This window comes from Manacus candei, unplaced genomic scaffold, assembly GCF_025592945.1.
Source record: "Manacus candei isolate 608988 ecotype Guabito, Panama unplaced genomic scaffold, ASM2559294v1 h1tg000057l, whole genome shotgun sequence".
Taxonomy (NCBI): Eukaryota; Metazoa; Chordata; class Aves; order Passeriformes; family Pipridae; genus Manacus; species Manacus candei.
Genome location: NW_026138105.1, coordinates 13524495 through 13551799, shown reverse-complemented (window position 1 = coordinate 13551799; position 27305 = coordinate 13524495). Strand labels below are relative to the sequence as shown.

At 47.4% G+C, this 27305-nt stretch overlaps 3 protein-coding genes across 12 annotated transcripts; 2 read left to right on the top strand and 1 right to left on the bottom strand.

The window, feature by feature from the left end:
• Nucleotides 1-39: 39 nt before the first annotated feature.
• On the bottom strand, nucleotides 40-2466 carry SNRPB (small nuclear ribonucleoprotein polypeptides B and B1). The gene is made up of 7 exons (XM_051803472.1): nucleotides 2357-2466; nucleotides 2126-2277; nucleotides 1645-1756; nucleotides 1236-1388; nucleotides 759-897; nucleotides 453-578; nucleotides 40-240 (listed from the first exon to the last, which is right to left on the bottom strand). Exons 1-7 carry the CDS (start codon nucleotides 2357-2359, stop codon nucleotides 203-205), a joined length of 723 nt encoding a protein of 240 aa, XP_051659432.1. The 5' UTR covers nucleotides 2360-2466; the 3' UTR covers nucleotides 40-202.
• Nucleotides 2467-2517: 51 nt separating this feature from the next.
• On the top strand, nucleotides 2518-21004 carry ELMO2 (engulfment and cell motility 2). 8 transcript variants are annotated; one of them, XM_051803461.1, is made up of 22 exons: nucleotides 2518-2769; nucleotides 7293-7418; nucleotides 7553-7593; nucleotides 8102-8174; nucleotides 8506-8556; nucleotides 9544-9725; nucleotides 10451-10550; nucleotides 10659-10810; nucleotides 12164-12242; nucleotides 12857-12892; nucleotides 15759-15809; nucleotides 16125-16247; nucleotides 16837-16971; nucleotides 17397-17501; nucleotides 17581-17689; nucleotides 18284-18420; nucleotides 18592-18755; nucleotides 18838-18950; nucleotides 19250-19357; nucleotides 19690-19766; nucleotides 20090-20167; nucleotides 20676-21004. In XM_051803461.1, the coding sequence occupies exons 2-22, from the start codon at nucleotides 7341-7343 to the stop codon at nucleotides 20874-20876; spliced, it is 2193 nt and encodes a 730-aa protein (XP_051659421.1). In that variant the 5' UTR covers nucleotides 2518-2769; nucleotides 7293-7340; the 3' UTR covers nucleotides 20877-21004. The 8 variants fall into 8 exon arrangements, with proteins under 8 accessions (XP_051659421.1, XP_051659422.1, XP_051659415.1 ...); XM_051803462.1 differs by having other exon boundaries at nucleotides 19690-19770; nucleotides 20094-20167; XM_051803455.1 differs by having other exon boundaries at nucleotides 19684-19766.
• Nucleotides 21005-21087: 83 nt separating this feature from the next.
• On the top strand, nucleotides 21088-26723 carry SLC35C2 (solute carrier family 35 member C2). 3 transcript variants are annotated; one of them, XM_051803466.1, is made up of 9 exons: nucleotides 21088-21405; nucleotides 21487-21637; nucleotides 23319-23382; nucleotides 23590-23662; nucleotides 23823-23991; nucleotides 24283-24366; nucleotides 24699-24874; nucleotides 25561-25690; nucleotides 25833-26723. In XM_051803466.1, the coding sequence occupies exons 1-9, from the start codon at nucleotides 21289-21291 to the stop codon at nucleotides 25949-25951; spliced, it is 1083 nt and encodes a 360-aa protein (XP_051659426.1). In that variant the 5' UTR covers nucleotides 21088-21288; the 3' UTR covers nucleotides 25952-26723. The 3 variants fall into 3 exon arrangements, with proteins under 3 accessions (XP_051659426.1, XP_051659428.1, XP_051659429.1); XM_051803468.1 differs by having other exon boundaries at nucleotides 21089-21405; nucleotides 24699-24763; XM_051803469.1 differs by lacking the exon at nucleotides 23319-23382 and having other exon boundaries at nucleotides 21151-21637.
• Nucleotides 26724-27305: the final 582 nt, after the last annotated feature.

Sequence of the window (27305 nt, the reverse complement as noted above, 5' to 3'; positions counted from 1 at the left end):
AAATAACAGTTACACTCCTGAAATAAACAGAGCAGTACAACAGTGACTCCCAAGTATTGGGTTTTCCAACTTTATTAAAAAGGGCAACGTTGACAAGCAGTAAATATAAAATATACATTACAAAGGTTTGAGAGGTGGTACTGCTCGATGTATCCCCTTACTTAGGTCTTCTCACAGTTCAAAGGTACATCATAGTCTAATCTCACGGTCTTGGTGGACGCATGCCGGGTGGAGGGGGTCCTGGGAATAAAGGAAAGAGTTGAAGAGGAAGGAAGCAGCAAGGCTAAACCAAAAAGACATTTTCCCTGTGCCCAGTGTAGCCTTAGGACCCCTTTTTTTTGGCACCAAAGCCCTTACTGTCAACTAGCAGAGCTAGGGAGACATTGGAATGCATCACCCTTCAAACATCTTCCAGCTTCTTATAGTTTCTAGCCAGGATAACCTGCACTCACCTCTCATTCCTGGGGGTGGTGGTCTCATTCCTGGTGGGGGCATTCCCATAGGAGCCCCTCGGCCAGGTGGCATTCCCATTGGTGGGCCCATGGGTGGTCTCATGCCCGGAGGAGGTCCCATCATTCCTGAAGCCCGAGAAAAACCAAAGCATGTAAATCCAGCTGAATATTCAAGGCACTAGCTGGACATCAGGATATCCTCCATAATACCAGTTCTTCATCAGACTGGGATAACTACCTCTTTATCACCAATTCTGCCACAGAACATGAGCTCCTTGCTACCCCACTGTACAGAGTGACTCCTACCTGGAGGAGGGGCTCCTCTGCTCATGGGTGGGGGGGGACCCCCACGCCCTGGGGTGTACTGAGTTGGGGCTCCTGCAATGCTGGCAGTGGCTGCTGCAGCAGCAGCTGCGACTGTTCCACGGCCCTGGGGTGTCATCACCTGCAGACAAAATAAACAGGCTCACAGAAAAACAGCAAAACATCTGCTTTGTATTAATAACTAAAGTACAAGCAACACTGAAATTCCCCTTCAGAAAAATCACGCCGGCCTCCTCTAACGTATTAAATGATACTACAAACTTATAATACAATTCCAAGGATACCACTTGAGTTATGTGCAAAAAGCTGCATTTTTCAACCCTCTTCTTCATCATATAAGAGAGTTCCTAGGGCAATCTAGCACCAAAAATCCTCACTAGGCCCAAACTTCATGGTAACGAATTTCTTACATCACACTGGTACCAAAAAATAAAAGCCATATGGGTCACAGCATCTCACCTGTTGGGATGGTCCTCCCACTCCTCTGACAGGGCCAGCTAATCCTGCTGGAGCCTGTGGCATGGGAGCACCAGCTGGTACTCCCCTCCCTGCTGCTCTCCCAACTCCAGGTCCTCCAGCAGCACCAGCAAGAGGAACCCGTGCAATTCCAGTCTGAAAAGAGAGCCCCCCAAAAGAAAGATTTATCAAAATTAAAGTCCTCAGGTCCTAGGGATGCCCACAGCCCTCCTCTGTCCAATTAAACATCCAAGCCCACAAAGGAACAAAAGCTTCCTGCAGTGAAATTTGTTGGACCTAGTCACAACAGCATCTGGAAGGCTAGAACAGCACAACAGTAGCATTCCCCCGCAAGGAAGCAAATATATCGGATATCCCTTCGCTTTCTGCTTAGTTCTGTGCTCATTCTTACATCTTTTGGAGGTGGTCCTTCAACTGTCATGGATACCAGGTTTTCCCCTCGCAGCAACACAAGACCAAGGACTCGTTTCTCTTCCCGCTCTGGCTGTTTTGAATTTTTAGGTCTGGTGAGAAGAAAACATTGCAAAACAGAAGAAGAAAAAAAAATGAATGAACGATGCTCCTTGAATTTACAACAAGATATATATGATTAGGCTGCTTCTCCAGAGAGGAGAGCCCACCACAAAAATCACGTTTTTATATGCCTCAAACTAAGTATATAGAGAAGTCTAAACCGTTTCAACTGCCATCACAAAGGGGTATATTTTGGTTATTTGGAAAGAACTGAAGCAAGCTGCCTCTTGAACGATGATAGTTTGGGGATTTGCCCAGTAAGACTAAGCGCATGAGTGTTCCAGCAGACGATGCCCCGGCTCTCGCGCCGGGACCCCTCCGCAGGACCGGGGGCCCCGCCCGCCGGCCCCGCCGCTCACTTGATCTTGCGGAACTCGTCGCAGTCGCAGAGGATGAGGTTCATGTGCTTGTCGAAGGCCTTGAACGTGCCGATGAAGACGCGCCCGTCCTGCAGGATGCACCGCATGCGGTAGTCGATGTGCTGCAGCATCTTGCTGCTCTTGCCGACCGTCTGCAAAGAGACCGCCGGGTTAACCCGCGGGCCGAGCGGGGCTCGCCCCGTCCCCATGGCCCTCCCCGCGGGGGCTCACCATGGCTGCGGCTCTCGGTGCTCCCTCCCGCCGCCGCCGACACCGCTCCCGCCGCGCCCCCTCGCCCCGCGCACACGGCGGAAGCTCCGACGCGCGGACACCGCGACTTCCGCCCGCCCTGCGCGGGCCCCGCCCGTTCCGGCGCTCCGCGGACGCGCTTCCCGGGGCGGGACGGACGCGGCGGGGCGGGGGCTGCGCGGAGCTCCGCGGCCCCGCTGTCGGGGCAGAGGGAGCCGAGCGCGGCCGCGCCGCCGCCCCAGAGCCCCGCGCCGGCCCGGGCGCCCGCCCTGCATGAGCCCCGGCGGCCCCTGGCGCTCGCAGCCGCGCCCGGAGGCGGCGCCCCGTGGGCACGGGGAGCTGACGTGAGCCCTCCCGCGGCGGCCCCGCAGGCGAGGAGGGACGGGGGACGCTCGGTCAGAGGGACTGAGGAGGCTGCCGACACCCGGGGTGGGGTGGGGGGTGCCGCTGGGGGTGGCGGGGCCGGCGGGTCGTGCCGCTGCGGGCGGGCGGGCTCGGGTGTCCATGTTCTCCGTGTTCTCCGTGTTCTCCATGTTATCCATGTTCTCCGTGGTCTCCATGGCAGCGCGGCGGGCGCATGACGCGCCCATGGGCGGTGCCGGGGCGGCCGGAGCGCGGAGCGGCCGCGGCGGGTCCGGGTGAGCGCGGGCGGGGATGCGGATGGGGATGCGGAGGGGATGGGGATGGGGAGCCGCAGCCGTCGGGGCAGCGCCTCGAAGCGCGAGTCTGCTGCCTCCCCAGACCCCGCTGCCTCCCCAGACCCCGCTGCCTCCCCAGACCCCGCTGCCTCCCCAGACCCCGCTGCCTCCCCAGACCCCGCTGCCTCCCCAGACCCCGCTGCCTCCCCAGACCCCGGCTCCGGGGGTCGCCCGCCCGTCCCCGCAGCTCCCGCTGTGCATCCCCGGTTGCCCCCGGAGGGGCGAGTCCGCCGCTCCCTTGGGGCCCGAGGCACGGCACGGGCAGCACTTTGCAGGGAAAAAAAAATCGTTTAGCACCTTAAATCGGGCTTTGGCCCAAGCTTCAGGAGGGGCCGACTCGCTGTCGGCTTTCAGCTCACATGACTGATTAAAAATAATTAAAAAAGCAGTTCTCTTTTTGCCTGTTGCTGTCGGTTTCTGTCTTTGCCAGGATGTGGCCTGTGCCAAGCTGTGTTGGAATGTGCTCGACCAGAGCACGTAGGCTTAGTGTTGTACAGCCAAAGTGCAGCCGTGGAAGGCCTTTGGAGGAATGTGAGATTCCAGAGATGGATTCTGAGCCATTTGGTTCTTTGGTTCCTCTAGTGAAGGATGTTTCTTATTGCTTTTTATGTGAGGTAGCATAGAAAGAAAACTGTGTAGCCCTGGGGTTGGACTCTGCTGCCTACTACACTTTCATGCTGCTTGGCCAAGGTGTCTTCTCCACACACCTGTCCAGTTAGTCCTTCTGCCAACATCACTTCCACCTTTCCCTTGGCCTGTTGGCTCCGTCTGGGGACTTTCTGAGATCTGACTGGGGTGTTTTGTTGCATCTACAGGTTTCAGAAGCTGCATCTATTTGCTTGTTGACTGGGTGATTCTACCAGGCAGCTTTTCTTTTTCAGGGAATGTTCTTTCATCCTCCTCATTTTCATTCTGTGTGCAGCACACTTTGTTCTCTATCTGTAATGAAAAGAAGATTGAGTTTGTGAATAGGGAAGTTCTGCTTAAAATACTCCAGTTGTTTTAGCTTGCAGCTTCTCAGAAGTCTCTTGAATAGTGTGTTTTTAGTGGTTGTGCTGATTTCTTGCCCTGCAGCTACCCCTGCACCACTGCTTTGTATGACAGAGCTCACTCTGCAGAAGCAGAGGGAATTAATTTTTGATGGATTTCAGCTTGGCTGCTGTCTCCCTCTGTAAAACTGTGGGAATTGTTTACATGCTGTTGTTGTGAAGAATGTGCTGTGAGAGACCTATAAGTAACTGATAATCACAATTATGGAAAATCACAGTCTGTGCTTCATGGGAGATTCTGAAGTCATTTTATCAGCTCTATCACTATTGCACTGCAAAATATCCATTGTAAAACTGAACATCTGATGCCTCTCTTGTCTGCAGACATGCAGTGAAATCGTTTCAAAGCATGCTTTTGGCAGACAACCTGGTGCTAAGAGGCTGACCTGAAGTACCCTTTGTATTCATAGTCCACTCTTCATTTTCCTCTTCTGGAAAGCTGCTCCTGCTGAGCCACTGATCCGTGTGGGTTCTTCAAAGGATTGTTTGACCCAGGCTGTTTGAAGAGTTTCCTACCTTTTTTAATTTTTAATTCTTACTTCTCTGGGTTCTGCTTAGCCAATTCCTCCTGGTCTTCAAATCTCTGCCTTAGTAGAGATACCTGGTATCTGTTCCCTGGTGCTGCTGTGCAAAGAAACAGTCTTTAAGCTCTATTTGTTTCGCTGTGTATTTGCTGTGCCTTGAATACTGATTGGAACATGGTTGCCAGTCATGAGTGGGTGCTCATTTATGGAAGAAATTTGGGGCAGAAATAGTCTTAAAGATCATGGTGAATTACTTTGCATTTGTATGCAGCTGAGAGCTTTTATTTATTTTTTTTTTTGAGATATCAAGGGAGTGCAACACAGCTTGGCTGGTCCCTATTTTCAGTGGTGAGGATATCAGGGAAGCTGCAGGTAGAGTGCATGGATTCTGGGAGCTGTGGGCCAACCTCTGCAGTACTTTTTTTATGGAACAGGACATTTATATGGTATTTAGGGGCATGTTTAGTGGTGGGCTGTGCCGTGTTAGGGTTATAGTTGGACTTGGTAATCTTAAGGGTATTTTCCAGCCTAAATGGTTCTGTGATTTCTGTGCAATTTCCCATAATATCAGTGTTTCTGTTCTAATGGGCACTTCCTCTCTCTGAATGAGGCATGTTCTTTGCATGGAAAAAGGCAAGTTAGAGATTTGCAAAGCTACTAGCTCTAGTAATCTGGGTGCCTGTTTTGGCATATAAAGTACCATATTTCCTTCTACTCTTTAGTAGCACCTTGCAATGTAAGTCACAGTGCAAATAAAAGGCTGTGACTGTTCTGCAAGAGGCTGAAGGGAGAAGTGGTAATTAGATGCTAATAACTTGTGGGTATATTAGTTTAAAAGTTGCAAATTCAGTTCTTAATACTCCAGGAAGTAATCTTTGAGCCTTGTCTCTTCACTGTGTATTTGTCGTGCCTTGAACACTGAATGGGTTTGATGTTTTCTAATTGCAAATTGGCTCACTCAGGGGAGCAGTAATTACCTATTCAGTTATTACAAGCCAGTCTGGTTATTGGAGATGGTGTGTGTGTGCTTCTGCACAGGACTGAGTTTTCTCAGGCTGTCAGGTTTAGGCCATCATAGGCTTTAATTGCTGCATGGAGAAGAGTGAGTGGAAATCACACACCTTTTGGGAACTGCCTGTCTGTTTCTAGATCTAATTCATGGAAACCTTGATATCCTGCAGATCTGGGGGTGTCATACAGATTGGGCACTTTGGGGAGTAACTACTGATTGTATGCCAGTAATTGCCAATGTATACTTAAAGATTTAGTTGATCTATTGCTGCAAGAGACATTTGAAAGTCTAAATTATTTTTATTTTATTTTAGTGTGTGTGTAACTTGGGAAAAAGGAAGTGAGGAAGATTGAATCATATTTTTATTGGGTTCATCTGTCTTTTTGCAAGACAACAATGTTGTGTAAGCTTTGACTTCTTATGGCTGCTGCTGTGGAGTACGTTGGGTCAGGAGGCTTTCCTGGTTCTGCCTTGTCTCTTTATTACACTGTACTTGAATGTTAGAGGAAGCATTTTTGGATCAGGAGGGACTCTTCTGACTTGCAGTGTGCCGTGCTTGGCAGACTTTTGCTGTCCTCAGACATATCAGGTATTGACCACTGATTTGTGAAGAGGCTGAAGGAAACTGGTATGAGTAAGCTTGCATTGGATACCCCAGTAATAAGTGCTGAACAGGGGGCTTCAGCCTTCTAAATATATCTAAGTTCAAAGTTTTCCTGTCTTCATGAAGACTCCTAAGTGCTTTGCTCTGCTTATGCATTGAGGCAAGGTACAATTCTGGTCCTGGTTCCTTATGCTTTATTGCCTGAATTTCTAGTTTACTTTGGAGACCAGAAGATGAACTGCTTCAGGACGAGCGTGGAATAAAGGAGTAGAGCCTAAATTATTGATTGTAATGGATGGGAAAATAGCACCAGCAGCTCTGTATGCCTTCAGGGTTAGAGGCCTCTTGAGAACATATTTGCTGCAAGTTCACATGTCTCTGTTAGCAAAGAGTAAATTGTCTGTCTTGGAATGAGAGAACAGAGCACTGGTAATCAAAATTTGAGAAGAAATTTGTGATAAGACATGCTCGTGGGGTTTGGAGGCAGTGTTTCCATAGGACACCATAGGCTCTGTGCTTTCTGTTTGTGAATTAGCCTGGCTCTGTGGGCTGTGAAGGCTTCTTTGAAACACTAATTTAATTGAACCCTCTTATGAGCAGTCTTCCTTTGTGTGGCCTCACCTTGTCCAACCCTCAGGAGGGAAGCTACCTGGACACTGTGTTTCTGCTCCCACATACCGACAGCAGCCAAGCCTGGGGAGTTATTTCCTTGCTACCCCTGTGAACTGACCTGGCAGTACAGATGGTGGGTGCTAGACGGGGCTTTGCTGAGCAGAGCAAAGCCCTCCCTCCTTCTTGGGAGTAGCCTGACAAGCTCTCAGAACTATTCTAGGTGATAAGGTTGGACATGCCATTTCATGATGTGCTGTTTTAGTGTGAGGCCTTGATCTCTGCTAGGGTGGATGTTTTGTCCCTGTCAGGCCCAGGAAACCATAACGCTGATGTGTCTGGTGTTTTGAATTTTGTGTTAGATCCAATGTAACAAGTGAAATGGTTTTCAGAGAGATACTCACTATCCTTTCTCTTAACAGGTGTGGAGGTGTATGCTGTTGTAAAGGCACCTGGAGGAGTCTGGAGCAATGCCACCGCCTTCAGACATTGTGAAAGTGGCTGTTGAGTGGCCGGGTGCCAATGCCCAGCTGCTGGAGATAGATCAGGTGAGACCTGGTAACCAGGTGGGGGAGGAAAGGCACCACAGCGTTGATACTGGAATGTGGGAAGCATAGAAATGGGCAGTATTCCTTTCTGGTTGAGAGGAACATGGCTACTGAGGACTCTCTTTCTGTTCTAGAAAAGGCCTCTTGCATCCATCATCAAGGAGGTCTGTGATGGGTGAGTAGTTCTCTGGGAACCCTTGTGGAGAAAGTCTGTCCCGCTGACAAATCTTGCCGGGGTACTGTGGAAAGTCTCTGCTGCTTGATCATGTGCTGCAAGCACAATCCATGCTGCCTGCTGCCAGTTTTGGCCATGCAATGGGCTGGGTTTAAATTGTGAAGAAAAGGATCTCCCGGAAAACGAGGGCCTTCCATCTTCATTCCAGTTCTAAGTGTGTGCCTATGTGTGCCCTGGGGTCGGTTTCTCTGAGGATTGGCCCATCCTGCTGTTACCAAAGTGTAGGCCTCCTCAGATGCTCCACAGAATTGATTTAGAGTAGGCTGGAGTCCCACATTCCCCTCAAGAGGAGGGTGTTTTCTCTTCTCTTTGGGAGACCTGACTTCCCCTGCTAAAGCTTTGCTTGAAAGTTCTTTTGCACCCTGCCGGGATCGAGCTCCATTTCCTAATTGAGAACCAGAAGAAAGAGGAGAAAGAAGCTTATGTGTCCTTCTTCTTCCTCTGCCAGGTGGTCCCTGCCAAACCCTGAGTACTACACGCTGCGGTACGCTGATGGTCCCCAGCTGTACATCACAGAGCAGGTCAGTGTGAGAGGCAGCAGCCTGCTGACACCCTGGGGGAGAGTGCAGAATGTCTTGGACTGGTGGGTGGAACAATCCTGGCACTAATCCTTGAGGGGCAGCATCTTTGCTCTCAGACTCGCACTTGAATGGTGCCATTCAGCTGAGGAGCCTTGCACTTCTCCCTTTGCGTGCCCATGGGTGTGGGGGCTCAGGGTCTCAATTCCAGTGCCCTCAGTAGGGTTGTGTGATGTGAGAACCCTTTACTCGTGCATACAGATGTGCACTGCAGATCCAGTTGTGCTCTTTCCCTCCTACTTTTCCGCAGTTTAAAGTTTGTGTTTTCTTTCAGACTCGCTGTGACATCAAGAATGGAACTATCCTGCAGCTGGCAGTCTCCCCGGTAAATGCTTCCTCACAGCCTTCATTCTCAGTGACTATCCATGGAAGACAGGCTGTTTCTTGCCTCTTGGCTTTTCTTTCTCCTTCTCCCCAAATTTCAGGGGAATTCCCTTTGTTTTGGGCCATTCTGCACAATGAGGCATACACTCTTTGTTTTCCATCCTGACAGTGGTGTGTGTCTTTCCTTTGGATGCTCTGCCCTTTTATAGGACTTTCTGTAACCCAGTCTGCAGCTTTAGTGCATCCCCTAGATTAGGATGTTGTGAAGCACCTGAGAAATGCATTCTCAGTATGAGTGCACTTAGTATGGTCAGTTGGAAGGCAACAGTTTCAATAACTTAATGCAAAAAATTAAAGGAGAGACAAATTTGATGCAGATGGGGTGGTTCCTGCTGAATTCTTGCTATTGTGACCTCAGCAGTTGTCTTTTGCAGAGTTGCTGCAGCTTCCTTTTTATTTAAATTCTTAAACCTTTTCTGTGCAAGTGTCAATGGATAGAGCTGAGAGTGAGTAGAACTGGAAGAAGTTGCTTGGGCAAGAGGTAGTTGAGAGGATATCATTGATCTGTGTCTGAGAAATCTTATGGAATGTCTCATGGATATACAAAATGTGTTTGTGCTGCTCTTTGAATCTATGAGACTTGTGTTTAATACCATATTTCTTTAACGGTGTCGCTCCATATTTCTATGGAAAAAAACCTCTACTCACCTCACCAGAAAGAAAAACAAGCATTTGCTCTAACTTGTAAAATAGCATTTTACCTACTGCTTGGCTGTAACCGTTGCTGAGTGCAGCCTTTTTTTAGTCTTTCTTAGTCTTACTGGCTGCTACTACAGAATTTATCTTTGCTGCTGCTGAATTTATCTCTCTACCCTGGCTCTGCTCTCTCTGCCCATCCAGGGCCTTCTGACAGAATGCTGATGCTGGTGACAGAACTCAGGCTGCAGGTAACTGGTCTGTAACTGGCACCATCCCTCTTTCCTGCCAGTCTAGGGCAGCTCGCCAGCTGATGGAGAGGATCCAGTCCCACAGCATGGAAGCACGACTGGATGCCATGAAGGAACTGGCCAAACTTTCAGCAGACGTGACCTTTGCCACAGAGTTCATCAACATGGAAGGGATTACGGTGCTGACACGGCTTGTGGAGAGCGGGACCAAGCTGCTGTCCCAGTAAGTTCCTGTCTTCCAGGACTCTGAAACAGAGGGCCTCAAATTTTGTTTGCTGAAGTGGCATAAATCAACTAACCTCATAGCAAAGTTGAACTGTTTAAACAAAGTCTTTCTAGTCCTTGGCTAAACCTCGTGAGGCAAAAGGAGTGTTTTGGTGGTGGTTCATCCTGGAGCTGCCTGGCACTGGCTGTGTCTGGCATGAGGCAGCCTCAGCTTCTCCTCACAGAGGCTGCCCTGCACCCCCCTGCATTTCTTGCAATTCCTGCATTATTTGCAATCTTCACCGTTCTGTCTTGTGGTTATATACTAAGTTTTCCACAGTTCATGCTGTGCTCTCATTTTATTTCAAGTCAGGTCCCAATATTTAGAGAAGGACAACGAATTTTTCTTTGCTTTTCTCTGATGTTAAAACATGTTTTTTCCTCTGAATAGCCAAGTGCTGATGCAGGTGGTTGCAAGTCTCTGGTGGCAGGACTAGGGACTTATTGTTGCTATTTTTAATTTGTGCTTGTCATCAGGAAAAATAAAATGTCTTTCTACAATACATTTCTACAACAGTAAAATTGTCTGCGTAAATGAATATACTTTATTGCTCCTCCAGGTGTGAAATCGCAGCCTGTTTTATTAAAAGGTGGTGACATTTTTCTCTTACCCAGCTTATTCAGCTTGGACAGGCTTTTTTCTTGCTGCCAGATCTCTTGTAACAGCATTCTTCATTTTCTCAGTTACAGTGAAATGTTGGCTTTCACCCTGACTGCCTTCTTGGAGCTCATGGACCACGGTATTGTCTCCTGGGACATGGTCTCAATAACCTTCATCAAACAGGTGAGTTTGGGTGGAGGGGGTGAGTGGATACTGTTTCTTTTCATGCTTTAACTCAGCTTCCAGGAGGAGCAAAGAGCAGAATGACTCTGCTGGTCCATCTGTTTGCAGATTGCAGGGTATGTGAGCCAGCCCATGGTGGACGTGTCCATCCTCCAGCGGTCCCTGGCCATCCTGGAGAGCATGGTGCTCAACAGCCAGACCCTGTACCAGAAGATTGCAGAAGAGATCACCGTGGGGCAGCTCATTTCCCACCTGCAAGTGTGAGTGTCCACCCAGCAACAGTGTGATTTGTATCCATTTTTTGTGTACCTGTCAATTTTAAAACACATCCTTTTAAATTTAAAACACTTAAAGATTTTATTTTTTTTTTTATAGTATTACCAACATGAGGCCTTCCTTGAACTTTAAGATTTCTAATGGATTTTTTTAAAAAAAGAAAAAAGATCCTAGAAAAATGTTTTCTGTGTTCTGGAAGCACTTAGGCACATGAGTGTATGTCTTGAACAAAGATATTCTGCTTAAACAACTGCATGAGTGTGTTCGGTGTTAGAACCAAACCTGTGTTTGACTAAAAACAATTTCCCAAACCATCTGCATCCAGTCATCAGCCACCTTCACCCCTCTTTAAATTGTCTCCACTAGAATCTAAGAACTCATCTTCTTCTGGGTTTTGTCCTGCATATTAAGGAAGAAAACAATTGCTTTTCTTACTTGAAGGGAAAAAAAAAAATCCCTTCATCTCCTTCCTCTCAACAAACTGACAAACCAACAAATCAATATCTGTCTCTTAGGGCTGTTTGTCTAGGTCAGCTCTACTCTTCCATAAAAAAAAATGCACGTAATTGTCAGAGCTTTGAGTAGGTTGGTTTTTTTTCCTCAAGCCTTTTAATTCTGCAAATTTGGAAAAGCACTAATTGTGAATATGATTGATATTCCTTAATCAGAGAGTAGTTTAACAACACGATAGCGCAAACAATGTACTGCATCAATGTCACTTTGTGCTCATACAGCCTTAAGGTGAGGGTGGAAGAGTGTGATTGGCATTTGGAAGCTTATTTTTGTGATGTTTTGAACATCACAAGTGCAGCCACGTGCTGTGTGTGGTCTAGAAAGGGAATAAGGACCCTTTACCTGAAGAACCTCTTCAGTAAAAATAAGAAGTGTGGGTTGGGCCAAACTACTGAGGTTGGAAGGCAATGCCATAAAGAGAGGTGTGCTTTCCCCTTAGTTCCATTTGCACTTGGTGGCTTCCCTTGGCACAGGGGAGAAAAATTACTTGCTCCATACAAGTTTCAAGCTGTATCCATGTAACAGACTGCAGTATAACTAGGTTTTACAGAGATAGTTCCAGCACTGGAAACAAGCTGTGGTGGTGCTGGGCTGCAGTCTGCTCTGTCTCCTGGTTAATGGACCTGGCAGACAGAAATTTCTGTCAGCTATTTGCACGCCTTATGAAGGGTTGGGCATCATGAACGTAGATTACATGAGTCCTGCTTGTTTGTTGAAATGCAGGACAGCTGTAGGCAGTGTTCTCATGGTGCAGGCAAAGCACCAGGCTGTGATGTTCTGTACTGTCTGTTCTCTTACGATCCTCCCTTTCTTTGTTTGTGCAGCTCAAACCAAGAGATTCAGACATATGCCATTGCTCTGATCAATGCCCTCTTCCTGAAGGCACCTGAGGACAAGAGACAGGTTTGTTCTCGCCTTTTGACTTTAAACCTGAATAATGGTTGCTGGCTGTTTACTTTATGCCTCAGAAATCACATTGTCTGGGCAAGATAGACCTCAAACCTTGCCAAGAGCTTATGTGGCTGTTTCAGTATGGCAACATTGGAGAAAAAGTACCATCCCATTAATAATGTGTCCTGGAGCACACATCTCTATTTAGGAGATGCTCAGAAAGGATTCTGAAAGACCTTGAGAGAACAGAAGGTAATCCTCCCAGACAGCATGGGAAAATTCTTTAAGAAAGTTAACTGTGTATGGGAGAGGTAGGCTGGGTAGAGTCCTTGGGTTTGTATGTACTTCCTAAACAAACACCACATCTCCCCCTTCCCCCCCAAAAGGGGACCTTCTTGAAGTCATAGGGGGATATCCCTGCTAGCAAATGTGAGAAGTTAAACACCTGTCCTGCTCTGAGGAACCCCCAAGATCTCAGCTACGTGCAAGATGTGCATATGTGTGTATTGTGTAGCTTTGCTGTGTTGAGCCTTTCTTCTCTAGTGCCCCGTTTGTGCCTTGTTTCTGGACTCTGAGCTAAATCCTGTCTGCTTCTCTTTGTGCCTTTTTTTGCTTTCTGCCAGCAGGACAAGCTGCTTAACCCTCTAGACCTGCCCATCACTGTAAGTAACTCAAGCCTGGGGGCTGGTCGTGTGGAGCTGTAGGCATGTTAGCTTTCCTCCAGTTGTGCCTCCTTGTATCCCAGGGAAGATGCACACAGGCTTCAGAGAGGGGATGAGCCTAGGGAGAAGGGAGGGGACGTACTCAGACTATGGAGGGGAAAAGAATCAGCAACAAGAGAAACCTTGAATGACTTACTGTGAAAACAAGATCACACAGATGACTGTAAAAGGAAACTGGTGACTGATCAGGTGAACCAGTTGTAAAACTGGAACCAGTTCTTTAGCAATCTGAGTCTCTTTTAACTTTTTATACCCCAGATCTCAATGACAGTTTTATATCCAGCTGTGTCCTTGTAAAGATAAAGCTGTTTGTCTGTGAAGAGCAGTCACAAAATCTGTTGCTGACTGGGGGCTAGAGCATAAATTCTTCCTGATCTGTGACTTCTCCCTTATGGGAATTGTAGTATAAGAATGTTTTTTGCCTTGTGCTATCTCCATGGAAATCACCACTCTTGTTAAGAGGTTGATTTGCAGCCTTCTTATCTTGAGATTCTGGTACATTTTTTAGATTTTCTGGGTGGCACAGAGGATGTTCCACTTTTGCCACGGATGCAGTGCCTTCAGAGGGGAAACTGCTGTCTCAATAAATGTTACATAATTTCTAAAATTTATATATATGCTTAATACATGAAAATAAGAAAAATTATACTTATCTACTGGTAATTCAGCCAAGATACAAACAAACAAAATTCCAAGAGATCTTTCACTTTTTTTTTATTTTTCCCCTTGAACACAATCCACATGACCACAAAGGGCCATGAAGCTGATTAGGAAACTGGAGTACCTTTCATATCAATAGAGCCTGAGAGATTTGGGATTGCTCAGCCTCAAGAAGAGAAGGCTCAGGGAGGTCTTCTATCTATAAATATCTGATGGAAGGGAATAAAGAAGTGGGAATTCATCTCAGTAGTGCTTGCTGACAGGACCAGAGGCAGTGGGCACAGCTTAAAAGAAGATTCCATGTGAACATACACACAAAATTAGTGTTAGAGTGATCAACACTGGAACAGGTTACCCAGAGAGATTATGGAGTCTCCATCAGTGGAAATATTAAAATCCTGACTGGACACAGTCCTGGGCAACCTGCTCTATCTGATGTTGCTTGAATCAGGGGAGTTGGACTAGGTGATCTAAAGACATCTCTTCCAGCATAAATGCTTCTGTGATTTTGTGACTGTGTCAAGCAGCAAAGTGGGCCCTGTTGGACTCTCAGCAGAACATAGACCCCTTAGCAGTGGTTAGACTGTGTGTGTGCTCATGCTTCTTTCTATGCTGTTTAGAATTGTTTAATTGTCTTTGTCTTTCCCCCTTTTTATCTGCTTCAGTCACTTGTTACTTCATCCCGTGTACAAACTAATTCCTTCAGAGTAAGGATTCCTTGTGTCACGTGCATGAACAAATCCCAGCAGCAGGCCTTGTCCTGTTCTCAGTGCTACATCTCACAAACTGTAGTAAAAAATAATGACTCAGAGGGCAGTGTGTTATCTCTAAAAGCTCTCCTATTTCATCTAGATACTTCATAGATATCTTCCACTCAAGCACTGACTCACTTTGGTTGTCACACAAATGCTGCTGAACTTGCAGCCATCACAGCTTGGCTGTCAGTCAGTGTTATCACTGTCTTGGCTTAGGAGGTTTCTATCTGGATCAAAAGTGATAATAGGAACTTGGAAAAAGGTTAATGCACACATTTGACCAGACTTTTTATAGTCTATCAGGAGCAGGGTTGATATGAGCAGTTGGAACAGTCTTGGATTGCTCAGAATGTGCAGCTGATTGAATGCAATTGTCTGAGACTCCACATCTGCTCCCAACTCTCAATCTGCACTGCAGAGGAATGTGATCTCAGACTGTCAGATCTTTTGGACCTCTTCCAGATGATATAATGCCCAACAGATTTTTCTTACCCAAAGATTTTGCTTGTAGTAGCAAACTCGTGATAACGTTTCCTTTTGACATTAGCACTTGTGCCACTCTCCTTGCAGGTGTAATGAGATCACTGCTATGTTAGAAAGTGCATCTTCACAATTTACAAGGAAAGCACAGGTTAGGTTTTTGCAGGTGCATGTGTAATTGGTGCTGGAACTGGAGGCATCTTGCATCTGCTGTGACTGTTTGTCATCATTACTCCATGGCTGGGAAACCCTCCTCACCTGGGGAGGGAAGCCATGCAGTAAAGAGGGAAAGTGGAAGCTTTCCTGTAAGCATGAAAATTACTACCCTGCCTTTTTGTAAACTGAAATAAATGCTTCTGCAAATTGTGCTTAAACTGACTTCTGAACATCTCTTTGGGAACTGAGACAAAGGAAATGTAAATGTCAGAGCGGGAGTTTTTGAGTGGGAGGAGATGTGAAACCTGCATCCTCTAGCCCTTGTTCTCCTGGGTGTACCTTGGTGTAGAAAGCTGTGAAATGCTAATTGGAGGAACCTCTTGTAGATGACAGATTTTTCCTGGGCAACCCACAGTATGCTCCCTGCTGCCATACCTGAAGTATCATTAGATGTCCAACGTTAAGCTAAATTTGCTTCTGTGCTTTGACCACACCAGTGCCTTTCTCCACATTAATGTTTTGTAGGGGAGCCATCTCTGAGTTGTGCCATGGTAAAGATGACCCTTGCATCCCAACCTGATGCTTGCTTTGTGGTGAGATGCCATGCTAAATTGACAGTGTGTAGTAGAAGCACTTTGTTGTGTGCCAGTGCTATCTCCAGTTCATAGGCTTATTTCATTCTCTCCTTTCTGCACAATGTGGGCCTTTCGTTTTATATTTCACTCATGTTATTTCTTCTCTAAATTCCACAACAGGAAATGGCTAATGCATTTGCCCAGAAGCATCTGAGGTCTATAATCCTGAATGTAAGTATGTCTGGAATAACCCAGTGCTTCCTAAAGTTTCCTCAGTAGAGGTTTCACTTGTGCATGGTGTAAATTCAGCTGCCCTCGGGGCACTTCCTGAAAACTGACTCTTTCAGAGGTGAAGCTGGGGTCACTTGTTCAAGAGGGAGTTATCAGGATGCTACTTTCAGCTGTTACAGAGCATTATCATTATGCTTCTGGTGGAATATGGAGGTTAAACAGCTGAATCTTCATACAGAGAGATGTGCATGCAGCCTGGCATATGCCTAAGTGTTTATTTGTACTCCCTTCATTTCCCTATCCTTTATTTTGCAGCATGTGATCAGAGGAAACCGCCCCATTAAAACAGAGATGGCCCATCAGCTGTATGTGCTCCAGGTCCTGACCTTTAATCTCCTGGAAGAGAGAATGATGACCAAGATGGACCCCAATGATCAGGTGACTGTTAGAGCTGAGTAAGATCTGATAGAATAGGATGTACAGGGGGCCTTATACCTGAGCTCCTTAGCTCTATAGAATTTGCAGTAGATGGTCCATATGGTTCCAAAACCACCCCTCACATTGTAGTCCCTGAGATCGGGGTATGCTCACGACTGTCCTGCTGCTTGCTGTGGGATTTTGAGATGTAAGTGGTCACTGGAAGCCATATACTCCTTTCTTGACCAGTGTGATGCCAGCTGTCAAACTGGTTACTCCACCTCTATGGAGGGCACAGCAACTGATCCATTTCTTTGCAGTATACAAGGAAACTGGGCACTTTTAAGTATCTGTTACTCAGTTCTTAGATGCATTGTAGTCTTTAGTGAGAAATGCCTTAGCATTATCTGAAAGCCTAGAAATTGCCAACAAATACTTTGCCTTACTCCAGTGTACTGAAACTTGCAATTTTGACATGGGTTGCCTCTTGTGTAGCGTAAATGACCTCTGGCATTTTTCTGTATTTCATGGTGTGAGCTCTGAAAGGAGCGGTAGTTCTGTGCATTATGTGAAAATACTGCCCCAGTGATTGATCACTTCTGTCTTTCAGGCACAGAGAGACATCATATTTGAGTTGAGAAGAATTGCATTCGATGCAGAGTCCGACAGCAACAACGTCCCTGGCAGTGGAACAGAGAAACGCAAAGCCATGTACACCAAGGACTACAAGATGCTGGGATTCACTGTAGGCATCTAGAGAGAGGGCTGACTCTAAACCATGTGAAGGCAATCTAAACAATCTCCATTGGAGTTGTGGGGAAATAAGGAACAGAAATAGCTGTTTGCTTTACCAAACTTCTGCATCTGAATTTAGAAATTCAGCTACACTCAAAGTCCCAGGGAAGTCTTATGAACTTACCAATTAGTTAAATGCCAGGGTTCATTAGGCACATTCTCTGGAGATATTTACTTACTATGTGCACTATGAAGAACATGGAATCAGCCTTTCTTCTAGAAAGTTTGGATAGCATTGTCATCCAAGGTTACCTCTTGGATAGGTGTGAGAGAGTGCTTGATGGACAGGCAGTTGTAAAATTCATTCAGAAAATTTTCTCACACAATTTCTTTGAGCTAATTTGTTTGTATTCTTTCTACACCTTCTTTTTACAGAATCACATCAATCCAGCCATGGATTTTACTCAGACTCCTCCAGGGATGTTGGCATTGGACAACATGCTCTACTTGGCTAAATTTCATCAGGACACCTATATCAGGGTGAGTGAAGCTGCTGCTTTTTACAGATGCCAACAGCTCAGCAGGTCTTCTTAGTGTGTGTGGCACCTTCTTCTTGTAGATTGTTCTGGAGAACAGCAGTCGAGAAGATAAACACGAGTGTCCCTTTGGGCGCAGTGCCATTGAACTCACCAGGATGCTTTGTGAGATCTTGCAGGTTGGGGAACTCCGTGAGTACCATTTATTTCCCAGCTTTACAGATTGCTGGGCTGATGCTTCTGGAAGTAGCTTACAGGCTGCCCAGTATTCACAAGCATTTGAACCTTGATCTCACATCTGTCCTGTAGGGACAGGGGCAGCTTGTTGGTGTCCCAGTGTTAAAATAAAGTAAGAAATTTGGTGTGTGTGTTCTCTGGTTCTCCTGAAAAAGTGACACGAGCAGAAAGTTTCAACTTCCTAAGCTTCAGCAAGGTGCTGTATAAAAAAAAATAGTCTAGAAACCATCATGAACTTGAGAGAAGTTTATTAGTGCTGACAATCTCAACACAGTATTCTAAGAAAATTAACCACTGTAAGAAATTCTGCCAGAGGAAAGTGGGAAATACTGCAAGCAGTCGTTTTTGGGGACTAGGATGAAAAGGGCACATGAGTCACAGAGGTTTGCATGGTGAAGTGTGGAGATAGTTGCTGTTCTCAATAAACTGTCTTAATCTCTTGGAGTAGGTACTATTGTGCACCATCAGGTGTCTGTCTGTCACTGTAGTGGATTTTAGGTACGTTTTGTACAATATGCTCACGTGGTTGTGGTTTGTTTCTCTCTGAAGCCAATGAAGGCCGGAATGACTATCACCCCATGTTTTTCACCCATGACCGTGCGTTTGAGGAACTGTTTGCCATCTGCATCCAGCTGTTGAACAAGACCTGGAAAGAAATGAGGGCGACAGCAGAAGATTTTAATAAGGTCAGGGTGGTGAAGAAATATTCATTTGTAGTTTTTCTTGATCTTCAAAGTCACTAGTATGTTGATACTCCTGGCCCCACTTATCCCACATCAGTTCTGTGTGCCCTGGTTCTATGATGCCAGTAAGCAGCAAGAATGTGACTTGCTCTTCTCTCTGCCTCACCTCTTTAGGTTATGCAGGTTGTGAGGGAACAGATCACACGGGCTCTCCCTTCTAAACCAAACTCCTTGGACCAGTTCAAGAGCAAGCTGCGCAGCCTGAGCTATTCAGAGATCCTGCGGCTACGCCAGTCTGAGAGAATGAGCCAAGATGACTTCCAGTCACCCCCTATTGTGTACGTGCCTGACAAAAACACTGCCTTCTGTGCTTGCTCTTATCGCCACTTTCTGCTTACTCTTCTGTATTTTGATTGCCAGGGAGCTGAGGGAGAAAATCCAACCTGAGATCCTGGAGCTGATAAAGCAACAGCGCCTGAACAGGCTTTGTGAGGGAAGCAGCTTTCGAAAAATTGGAAATCGCAGAAGACAAGGTAAGGGGACAGTGTCTACTGCATTTTTCTCATGTGAAGAACTATAGCAAATAAGATCTAATGAACTAATCTGCCAGCAGGCATGTTGCTGAAAGAGAGGCTGATTATCTGGGCTATCCGTATCAGCCAGTAGTTTGGGATGGCACAGATGTGCATTTCTAAGAATCCCTCATGAACAAGAAGCTGTGCTGAGGAGCTGGGGGAGCAGATGGATTGGGTGGAGAGGCTCTAATGTTAGTGGCTGTAAGGTTTCCTGTGAATTATCTTGCTCAGCTTACTCTGCTTGGTGTGTGTTCCAGAAAGATTCTGGTATTGTCGCCTGGCTCTGAATCACAAGGTGCTACACTATGGAGATCTGGAAGATAATGCCCAGGGGGAAGTGACCTTTGAATCTCTACAGGAAAAAAGTAAGTCCTGATTACAGGCTGTGCACTGTTCTGTGCTCTGCTGTCTAGAGGCTGAGTATAATCCTAGATAAAGATGAAAGAGCTGTGGCTGAAACCCTGACTGAGGTGATACCAACTTTCAGTACTTCCCAAATTCTTCAAGTCTTGGAATTGCTTGGTGTTTCTTTTTAACAGCCAGCTGTTGGGGTCTTACTGGTAATGTGTTTTGGAAAACTGCAGGAAAGAGACAGAAAAACAAACAATGCTCAGTTTGCAAAGACAAAACAAAGTTCTGTTTCTTCCTGGTTAGGATTGCTTGTTTGGGAGTTTTACTTTTTCACTGTTAGTTCCAGTTGCAGACATCAAAGCCATTGTCACAGGGAAGGATTGTCCACACATGAAGGAGAAAAGTGCACTGAAACAGAACAAGGCAAGTGCTCCCTTTTGGCTGTCATTAGTATCTATTTCTGTAGCACTGAAGTCTGAAAAGAGAGGAACAGGAGCAAATGGTCTCCCCACAATGCAGATGTGTTGTTTCCAAACCCCATCTCCTATCTGGGCCTTTTCCTAGTATTCCTTTGTGACTCCTGGGAGCTGTGGGCACTGTGTGGTTGTGCTATAGTCTATTCAGAATTGTTCACCAATGTGGGAAAGTGTACTGAGCTGCAGTAAGGCAGCTCCTCTCAGGTTGGCAGGCAGAAGGTACTGTAACATTTTGTTCAGCTGGTGACTGAAAGATTCTTTTCCATTCAGGAAGTGTTAGAATTGGCCTTCTCCATATTATACGATCCCGATGAGACCCTGAACTTCATTGCACCTAATAAATACGAGGTAAGAAACACAGTGATCAAGCAGTAGAATATATAGCAATTAGCTTCAGAGATTAAGAAGAATCAGTTGCTTCTCATTAAAGACTTGAACAGGCTGTCTCCCACCAGGTTCATTCTTAGAATATGTTGGCGATGCTTAATGTGAATCATTTTTTTTGTAGTTACTTTTTTCATTTAAAAAGAAAAAAATAATCCCACATTAATTTCCCCTAGTCTTCACTGCTACTTTCTTTCCTCCTATGATGCCTAGAATAGGTTTGCTTTTTCTTGTGTTATACCACAACAGAAACTCTTGGCCCTCTCCTACAGCCATGAGGTCACACTTAACCTCTAGGCTTGTAACTTCCACTGGAAATCTGTGGGCCCTGTTTTCAGGTTGGATATGGGGGGTTTTTTCCTATTTTGAAGCTATGTAGGAGCATCTCTAATTGTTGCATGGATGGAAAGGTTCAACATAACCTCTCATTTATGCCCTCGTGGAGTCGTGAATTCCCCTTTCTTTTCCACAGTACTGTATCTGGATTGATGGGCTTAACGCTCTCTTGGGGAAGGACATGTCCAGCGAGCTGACCAAGAGCGACCTGGACACGCTGCTGAGCATGGAAATGAAGCTGAGGCTCCTGGACTTGGAGAACATCCAGATCCCCGAAGCGCCGCCGCCGATCCCCAAGGAGCCGAGCAGCTACGACTTCGTGTACCACTACGGCTGAGGCAGCGCGCCGGCACCGCCCGGGCCGCGCTCGGAACCGGGACCGGGACCCGGGGGCGCCCGGGGCGGGGGACCCGGCGCCGCCCGCCTTTTGTATCGGTTCAATAATAACCAGTAGCGCTCCGAGCCGCCGCCGCCTCCTCCGCCTCTTTCCGCCCTGCGCGGAGCGTCACCGCGGCGCGCCCGCCCCGCTCGGGCCCCGGCCCGTCCGCCCGCCCCGCCCGGCAACGTCAGCGCCGGCCCCGCTTCCCCCGCCGGCACGGCCCGCTCGGCATCGCCGCCCCCCGCCCTGCCCTGCCCTGCCCTGCGGTGCCCCGCCGCCGCCGACCCCGCACCGGCATCCCCCATCCTCCCCATCCCCGCTCCTTCCTCCTCCTCCTCCTGCCCGTCCCTCCCGGCGCGGTGCCGGGCGCATGGCGGCGGGGGCGGGCGGCGCGGCCCTGGGGCGGGCGGCGCTGGCGGCGCCGCTGGTGCTGCTCTACTACGGCTTCTCCATCGGCATCACCTTCTACAACAAGTGGCTGATGAAGGTGCCGTGGGGGTGGCGGGGCGGGCGGCGCGGGGCGGCGGCGGCGGGAGGGCGGCGGTGACAGCGGCTCTCGGTCCCGCAGAGCTTCCCGTTCCCGCTGCTCGTCACTCTGCTGCACCTGCTGCTCATCTTCGCTCTGGCGGCGCTCGCCCGAGCCCTGGCGCGGTGCCGCTCCGGCCGCCCGCGGGCAGCGCTGTCCTGGGCCGACTGTCTGCGCCGGGCGGCCCCCGCAGGTACGGATGGAGGGGAGGGGAAGGGGGCCGGGGGCGATGAGTTTTGGGCACACCACAATATTAAAAAAAAAAAAAAAAAAAAAAAGGCGTTAAGCTGTTGGAGAGCGTCCAGAGGAGGGCCACGAGGATGGTGAAAGGTCTGGGATTAAGGTTTATGAGGAGCAGCTGAGGGCACTTGGCTTGTTCAGCCTGGAGAAGTGGGGATTGAGGGGAGACCTCATTGTGGTCTTCAACATTCTCATGAAGGGAAGCAGAGGGGCAAGTACTGATCTCTTCACTCTCATGACCAGGGACAGGACTCGAGGAAACAGCATGGAGCTGAGTAAAGGGAGGTTTAGGTTGGATAAAAAGCAAAAGGCTTTTTACCCAGAGGGTGGTTGGGTACTACAACAGGCTAACAAGGGAAGTGGTCACAGCCCCAAGCCTGTCTGAGTTCAGGAAGCATTTGGACAATGCTCTCAGGCACATGGTGTGACTCTTGTGGTGTCCTGCGCAGGGCCAGGAGTTGGACTCTGATCCTGATGGATCCCTTCCAACTCAACATATTCCAAGCGGCTGCTCAGGGTTTCCTGCTGCACTCTGACCACTTCTGGAGCCATTCGTTTTCCTGGGATGGTCAGGGCCAGTCCCCTGGGACAGGGTGAGCCGGGGAGTGCAGCTATCTCTCCAGGCCCTGTGTTTCCCTACCAGGTGCAGGGCAGGTGTAGGTGCTACCTGGAGCTTTAGCTTGAGGTGTGCTACCTTCATTGCTCATTACAAAGAAGTGTTAGTACAGGGAGAGGCCACACAGAACGTATCTTTGTGAAGGAGCCACTGGCACATGAGAGCAAATAATGAGAATCTTCTACAATACCTCAGTAAGTTGTTTCTGCAAGTAACATTTTCTCTTTAACATTGGTATCAAGCCATGCATTTATGTTATTTCAGCAGCTTTCTCAGGTTGGAGCCTGATAGAGAAGTTCATCATATGTGGCATACAGAACTGTAGCTGAGACCAAGGAGTGAAGCTCCTACTCAGAGCACAGAACTGTAACTACTTCTGCAGTTCTTTTGCAGTATGTTATGTTGGCTCCCACAGAACAGCATCTGGTCTAAGATCTCTGGCAAGGTTTGCAATGCCTTCCATAAAATGCCCCATGGTTTCTTGAAAAATGCTTTGTCCACGTCTGCAGCAGTATTACCTTTCAGCATAGCCTGCCCCTGGATCAGCAAAACTGTTTCCTGTGGTAGGAAATTTATGTACAAGGGATTATAGACTGTAACAAATGCTGCACCCAGAGTTAAGAGTGTGTGCTAAGGATTGTTGCTTCTTCAGGCTTCTTGCAGTGGCCCTCAGACTTACCAGTTACCATGTTCTGATACATTCAAAAAAGACTTCATGCAAATCTGTGATGGCTTTCAGTCACAGGGAGGGCAAGAGTTATTTCTGGCTTTCTAACAGTGCTTGTTCAGTGAGTGCAGTGCTGAGCCCAACGTAAATCACAGGGAGCAAAACAGAAACAAAGAGCTGAGAATATCTGAGCTGTGTTGGTACTGAAGAGTTAACATGAAGAAAACTTTTTTTTCCCCCCCTGGTTCTGCTCTGATCTCTGTGTTTTTGGTCAAGTAGCAGGGTTTTGTGGTGGGTTTTTTTAGGTAGTGGATGACAGTTAACATCAGGATTTTTTCATTGATTCTTTAGCTCTGTCAACTTCCTTGGATATTGGGCTGAGTAACTGGAGCTTCCTGTATGTCACTGTCTCCCTGTGAGTAGAAACATCACCTTGCCTGGGTTTGAAAAGTGCTTTGTCAGGCTCTGTTTCTTGAATAGGTGTTTGACTCGGTGGGGTCAGCACACAGGGTCTGTGATAGCTTATTGGTAGCAATGTAGAAGTGGGTGATTGATTTCTAATAGTATTTTGATGGGAAAGACTACACTGGAGGGGACTGACAGTGTATTTTGGTTCTTACAGCTACACGATGACCAAATCCTCTGCTATTCTCTTCATCCTGCTTTTTTCACTGCTCTTCAAGCTGGAGGAAATGGTAAGGGTGCCACACAATGCTTTAGGGAGGGAGAAGGTCAGGCCCAGGGAAATAGGCAGCACATGCACAGGAAACATGTAAGTAGAGGGAGAATGCAGTTCTGTGGATGAAACTGAAAAGCAAGAGGTTGTGTGTGTCTGTTGTGTTTGATCTCACGCAGAGAGTGACGTTGCTCCTGGTGGTTCTGCTCATTGCTGGGGGACTCTTCATGTTCACCTACAAGTCCACCCAGTTCAACGCACAGGGGTTCATCCTGGTGCTCTGTGCCTCTTTCCTTGGGGGCATCCGCTGGACTCTCACACAGATACTTATGCAGAAGGCTGAGCTGGGTACGTAGGGTGTTAGGAAAGGGGGTGGTGGTGCTGGTAATGGGGAGGGGAATAAGGAGGTGGTAGCCCTCGCTGCAGAAACAAAGCATCTCCTGTAAGGGAAGGTGTTTGAAACCTGGGGCAGGGGTTATCTGTTGATGGGTGATGAAGGTGGCTTGGTATCTGCAGCAGCACAGGTGTGGGCATCACAAACAAGGTGTGTGTCTAGGAATGGTGCTAATAAAGGCTCTGGGAGCTATTTTATTCCCTGGCTTGTTGCTACCTGGTCTGTTATTGATTCTCCTCTTTCAGGGCTCCAGAATCCCATTGATATCATGTTTCACCTGCAGCCGCTCATGTTCCTGGGGCTCTTCCCACTCTTTGCGGTGTTTGAGGGTGCGTGAGTTAATTAGAGAAAGCAGGGACAGCTTTATAGAGTGGTTGGGGAGACTGCTTAGCAGTTTGGTGTTTTGAGATGATTCATTTAGATAAGTCAACAGCTGTGAACTTTACAAAGCAGTTAGAGATCTGGAATTACCTTATGCTGGCAAATCATTAAAGAGTGCGTAGGAATAGTAGCCTGCCACACTTGTGGAAATAAGGGCTGTGAAGAACTGGCTCCACATCCTCCTGATACTGGAATGTGAGCAGCCCCCCCCCATCCATCTTGTTGAAAGGAATCCTGGGAGTTGGGAAAGGTATTCTGCTACTCACTGTCTTGTTCCTAGGCCTGCCTTTGTCCATATCAGAGAAGCTCTTCCGTTTCCATGAAGCAGGAATGCTGTTCTCTCTGGTAGGGAAGCTGTTCTTGGGTGGAATTCTTGCCTTTGGTCTAGGCTTTTCTGAGTTCCTCTTGGTTTCCAGAACATCTAGCCTCACCCTTTCCATTGCTGGCATTTTTAAGGTAAGGCATGGTTCCTGTGCTAATACTAGAAGGCAAGTACTGAGTCATCCCTATTGGGCCTTATGTGATGGGAACTTCCTTTAGATCCTTAGAAATGATTGTTATTTTTGTTCTCCTCGCACAGGAGCTTGATGCTTTGCCTTTCAGTCTCTACAGTGAAGTCCCTGACAGCAAAGGGAGACTAGTGGCTGTTCTATAAAAAAATACCATTAGTGACCAAAGTCTCTTGTGATGTGGGACAGACTAAAACACGTGGGCCTCATGAGCAGTGGATGGTGCGGAAGGGAGGAGGGGTGAGACGGGCAAGCTCTTGCATCAGACCTGTATGTGAACAAACCATTGGTTTGAGCTATCTCTGTAATCTAGTTTGGCACATCCTCCCCTCCTGCTGGGAGTCCAGCACACATACTTTGAGCTGAACTCTGACATGTGAAATCTGTCTGGTCCAGAAGTTGGAAGATTCCTCTGTAACCAAGCCATGCAGTCAGATGACTTAAAATCCCACATCCCAGTTTGACAGGTTGTTTGTTCCCAAGAACTGTTTTTAGAACTCCGTGCGCATGAAAGAATGTGCTGATGGAAATTTAGCAGCCTGGCATCTTGATCTGGGCTGCAGCTGTAAAACATCTCGTGCATATCTCCTCAGGTCCTGCCCTGCCACTTGTCATGGTTTTTTGTTTCCACAGGAAATCTGCATTTTATTCCTCGCCACACATTTGCTGGGAGACCGCCTCAGTCTCTTGAACTGGCTGGGCTTTGCTGTCTGCCTGTCGGGAATCTCCCTTCATGTCGTTCTCAAAGCCGTGAATTCCAAAGGTCATTGTTTTAAATCACTTTGTGTTTCTTTGTGGGCTTTCTCGTAGCTTCACTTGGAGCTGTGTCTGGTTCCAGCTCCTTTGCCAGCGCCAGGTTTGGTGTGTGCTCCAAGTTTGTCACTAAACAGGCTGTCTGCACACAGGTGACAAAACACTGGAGCCACACAAAGAGGCCAACTCTGACCCTGACCTGGAGCTGCTGCTGCACCACACTGAACATGGGGACAAGGAGGAAGAGGATGTTGAAACCCCACAACAATGACTGAACATGAAGCACAAAGTCTCTTGCTCTGTTCTTACCAAACCTGCCTGATATCTATCTAGGAGGAAAGTCCAAAAGTCTCTGTGACCACCCAAAGGAGAGCCAGGGCCTAGTGAGAGAATTCTGCTGCTCTGCTACAGTGTGAATCTGTAAATGCTGCACAAGAAACAGGCAAAATTCCTTTCACAGGAACTTTGAAGACAAGCCCTGGTTCAGTGGATGTGGAACAGCCCATGAGACACAGAAATGCTCCAGCAAGTCTGTTAGGGGATCCTGAAGGCTGAATACTGAGAGTGTAGACCATGGGCTGTAGAATGAGTGTGGACATACCTGGACTGCAGGCTGAGTGGTTCAGGGATGATTTTACTGTTTTAGGCTTTGGCTTCAAAAGAGAAGGTAGGTATACCTTCCCCCCCCTTTTTTTTTTTTAAAATGTTTCTACAAAGTAGGAACTTCCATCCTGGTGGGAGCAGATGACTGTATAAATCCTTAGAGTTGTCCCAGTGAGAAGGACCCTTTGTGCCTGGTGACCTCCATGTTCTGTGTGCATAGTAAGGAGAGAATTAAATATTGGTATTTGGGACCAATTGAACCTGCCAAGTGATGTTGGTTGGAGGCAGGATGGGGATGCAGGAGTACCTGTGGTGCTACAGGCCAAGGGGGAGAGAGAGCTGTGTCACAGGAGGCCTAACTTGAGCAATAAGCTTATCAGAAAGTATGTGGGGTTTTGAGAGGGGGGTTTTTTGTTTTTTAAATAAACTGTTTTTCTGATTCCCTTTTGTTTGTGCACTGTGTACCTACGCTTCATGAAGCAGAGGTCATTTGTCTTCTGAACTCCTTTCCTTTTAGAGCTTCACTGACCTTGCTGCTGCATGCCAAATTGTTTCTGAGGCCTGGCAAACAAAACACTTGCCCATGAATAGGATCATTGATCTCTAGAACGAAAACTTCCTGCAGCCTCTCATATTTATGCCAGCCAAGTGAGCATACTGACTTGTCTGCCTTCATGAATCCTGGGAAGACTTTTAATGTTATGGCTTTTGTAAGAATCTTCCTTCTTTGCCACGCTGGATTGGATCAGTTAATGCTGCAGCCTTGTCCAGGAAAGAGGGGTAGTGCAGGATTTGAGATGGCTCTTTTTCCTTTCTGCTAAGCCTCAGGTGACGTTGGGCAGGTGGCTGGTTTTTTGCATGGCGGAATTTTTGCCTCTTTGAAAGTTTTGTTCAGTGCTAACTTTTGTACTTTTTGGAGTGGAAATAACTTAAGAGAGCTCCCCCAAGGGATAACAGTGTGATCTTTCTCCTGACAGGAGCTGGGTGTTAAAGGGAACTCCTCGTACTCTGTTTGAGACCTG

Excerpts from the sequence above, each read along its gene's own strand:
- SNRPB (XM_051803472.1), bottom strand. Across the intron at positions 1,389-1,644 it reads AAGGACCACCTCCAAAAGAT|ACTGGAATTGCACGGGTTCC; the intron begins GTAAGAATGAGC and ends CTCTCTTTTCAG. Across the intron at positions 898-1,235 it reads TGGGAGGACCATCCCAACAG|GTGATGACACCCCAGGGCCG; the intron begins GTGAGATGCTGT and ends TTTTGTCTGCAG.
- ELMO2 (XM_051803455.1), top strand. The coding sequence starts at position 7,341 with ATGCCACCGCCTTCAGACATTGTGAAAGTGGCTGTTGAGTGGCCGGGT. Across the intron at positions 17,502-17,580 it reads ATCAGGACACCTATATCAGG|ATTGTTCTGGAGAACAGCAG; the intron begins GTGAGTGAAGCT and ends TTCTTCTTGTAG. Across the intron at positions 18,951-19,249 it reads TGGAAATCGCAGAAGACAAG|AAAGATTCTGGTATTGTCGC; the intron begins GTAAGGGGACAG and ends TGTGTGTTCCAG.
- SLC35C2 (XM_051803466.1), top strand. The coding sequence starts at position 21,289 with ATGGCGGCGGGGGCGGGCGGCGCGGCCCTGGGGCGGGCGGCGCTGGCG. Across the intron at positions 23,992-24,282 it reads TATGCAGAAGGCTGAGCTGG|GGCTCCAGAATCCCATTGAT; the intron begins GTACGTAGGGTG and ends CTCCTCTTTCAG. Across the intron at positions 24,875-25,560 it reads CCATTGCTGGCATTTTTAAG|GAAATCTGCATTTTATTCCT; the intron begins GTAAGGCATGGT and ends TTGTTTCCACAG.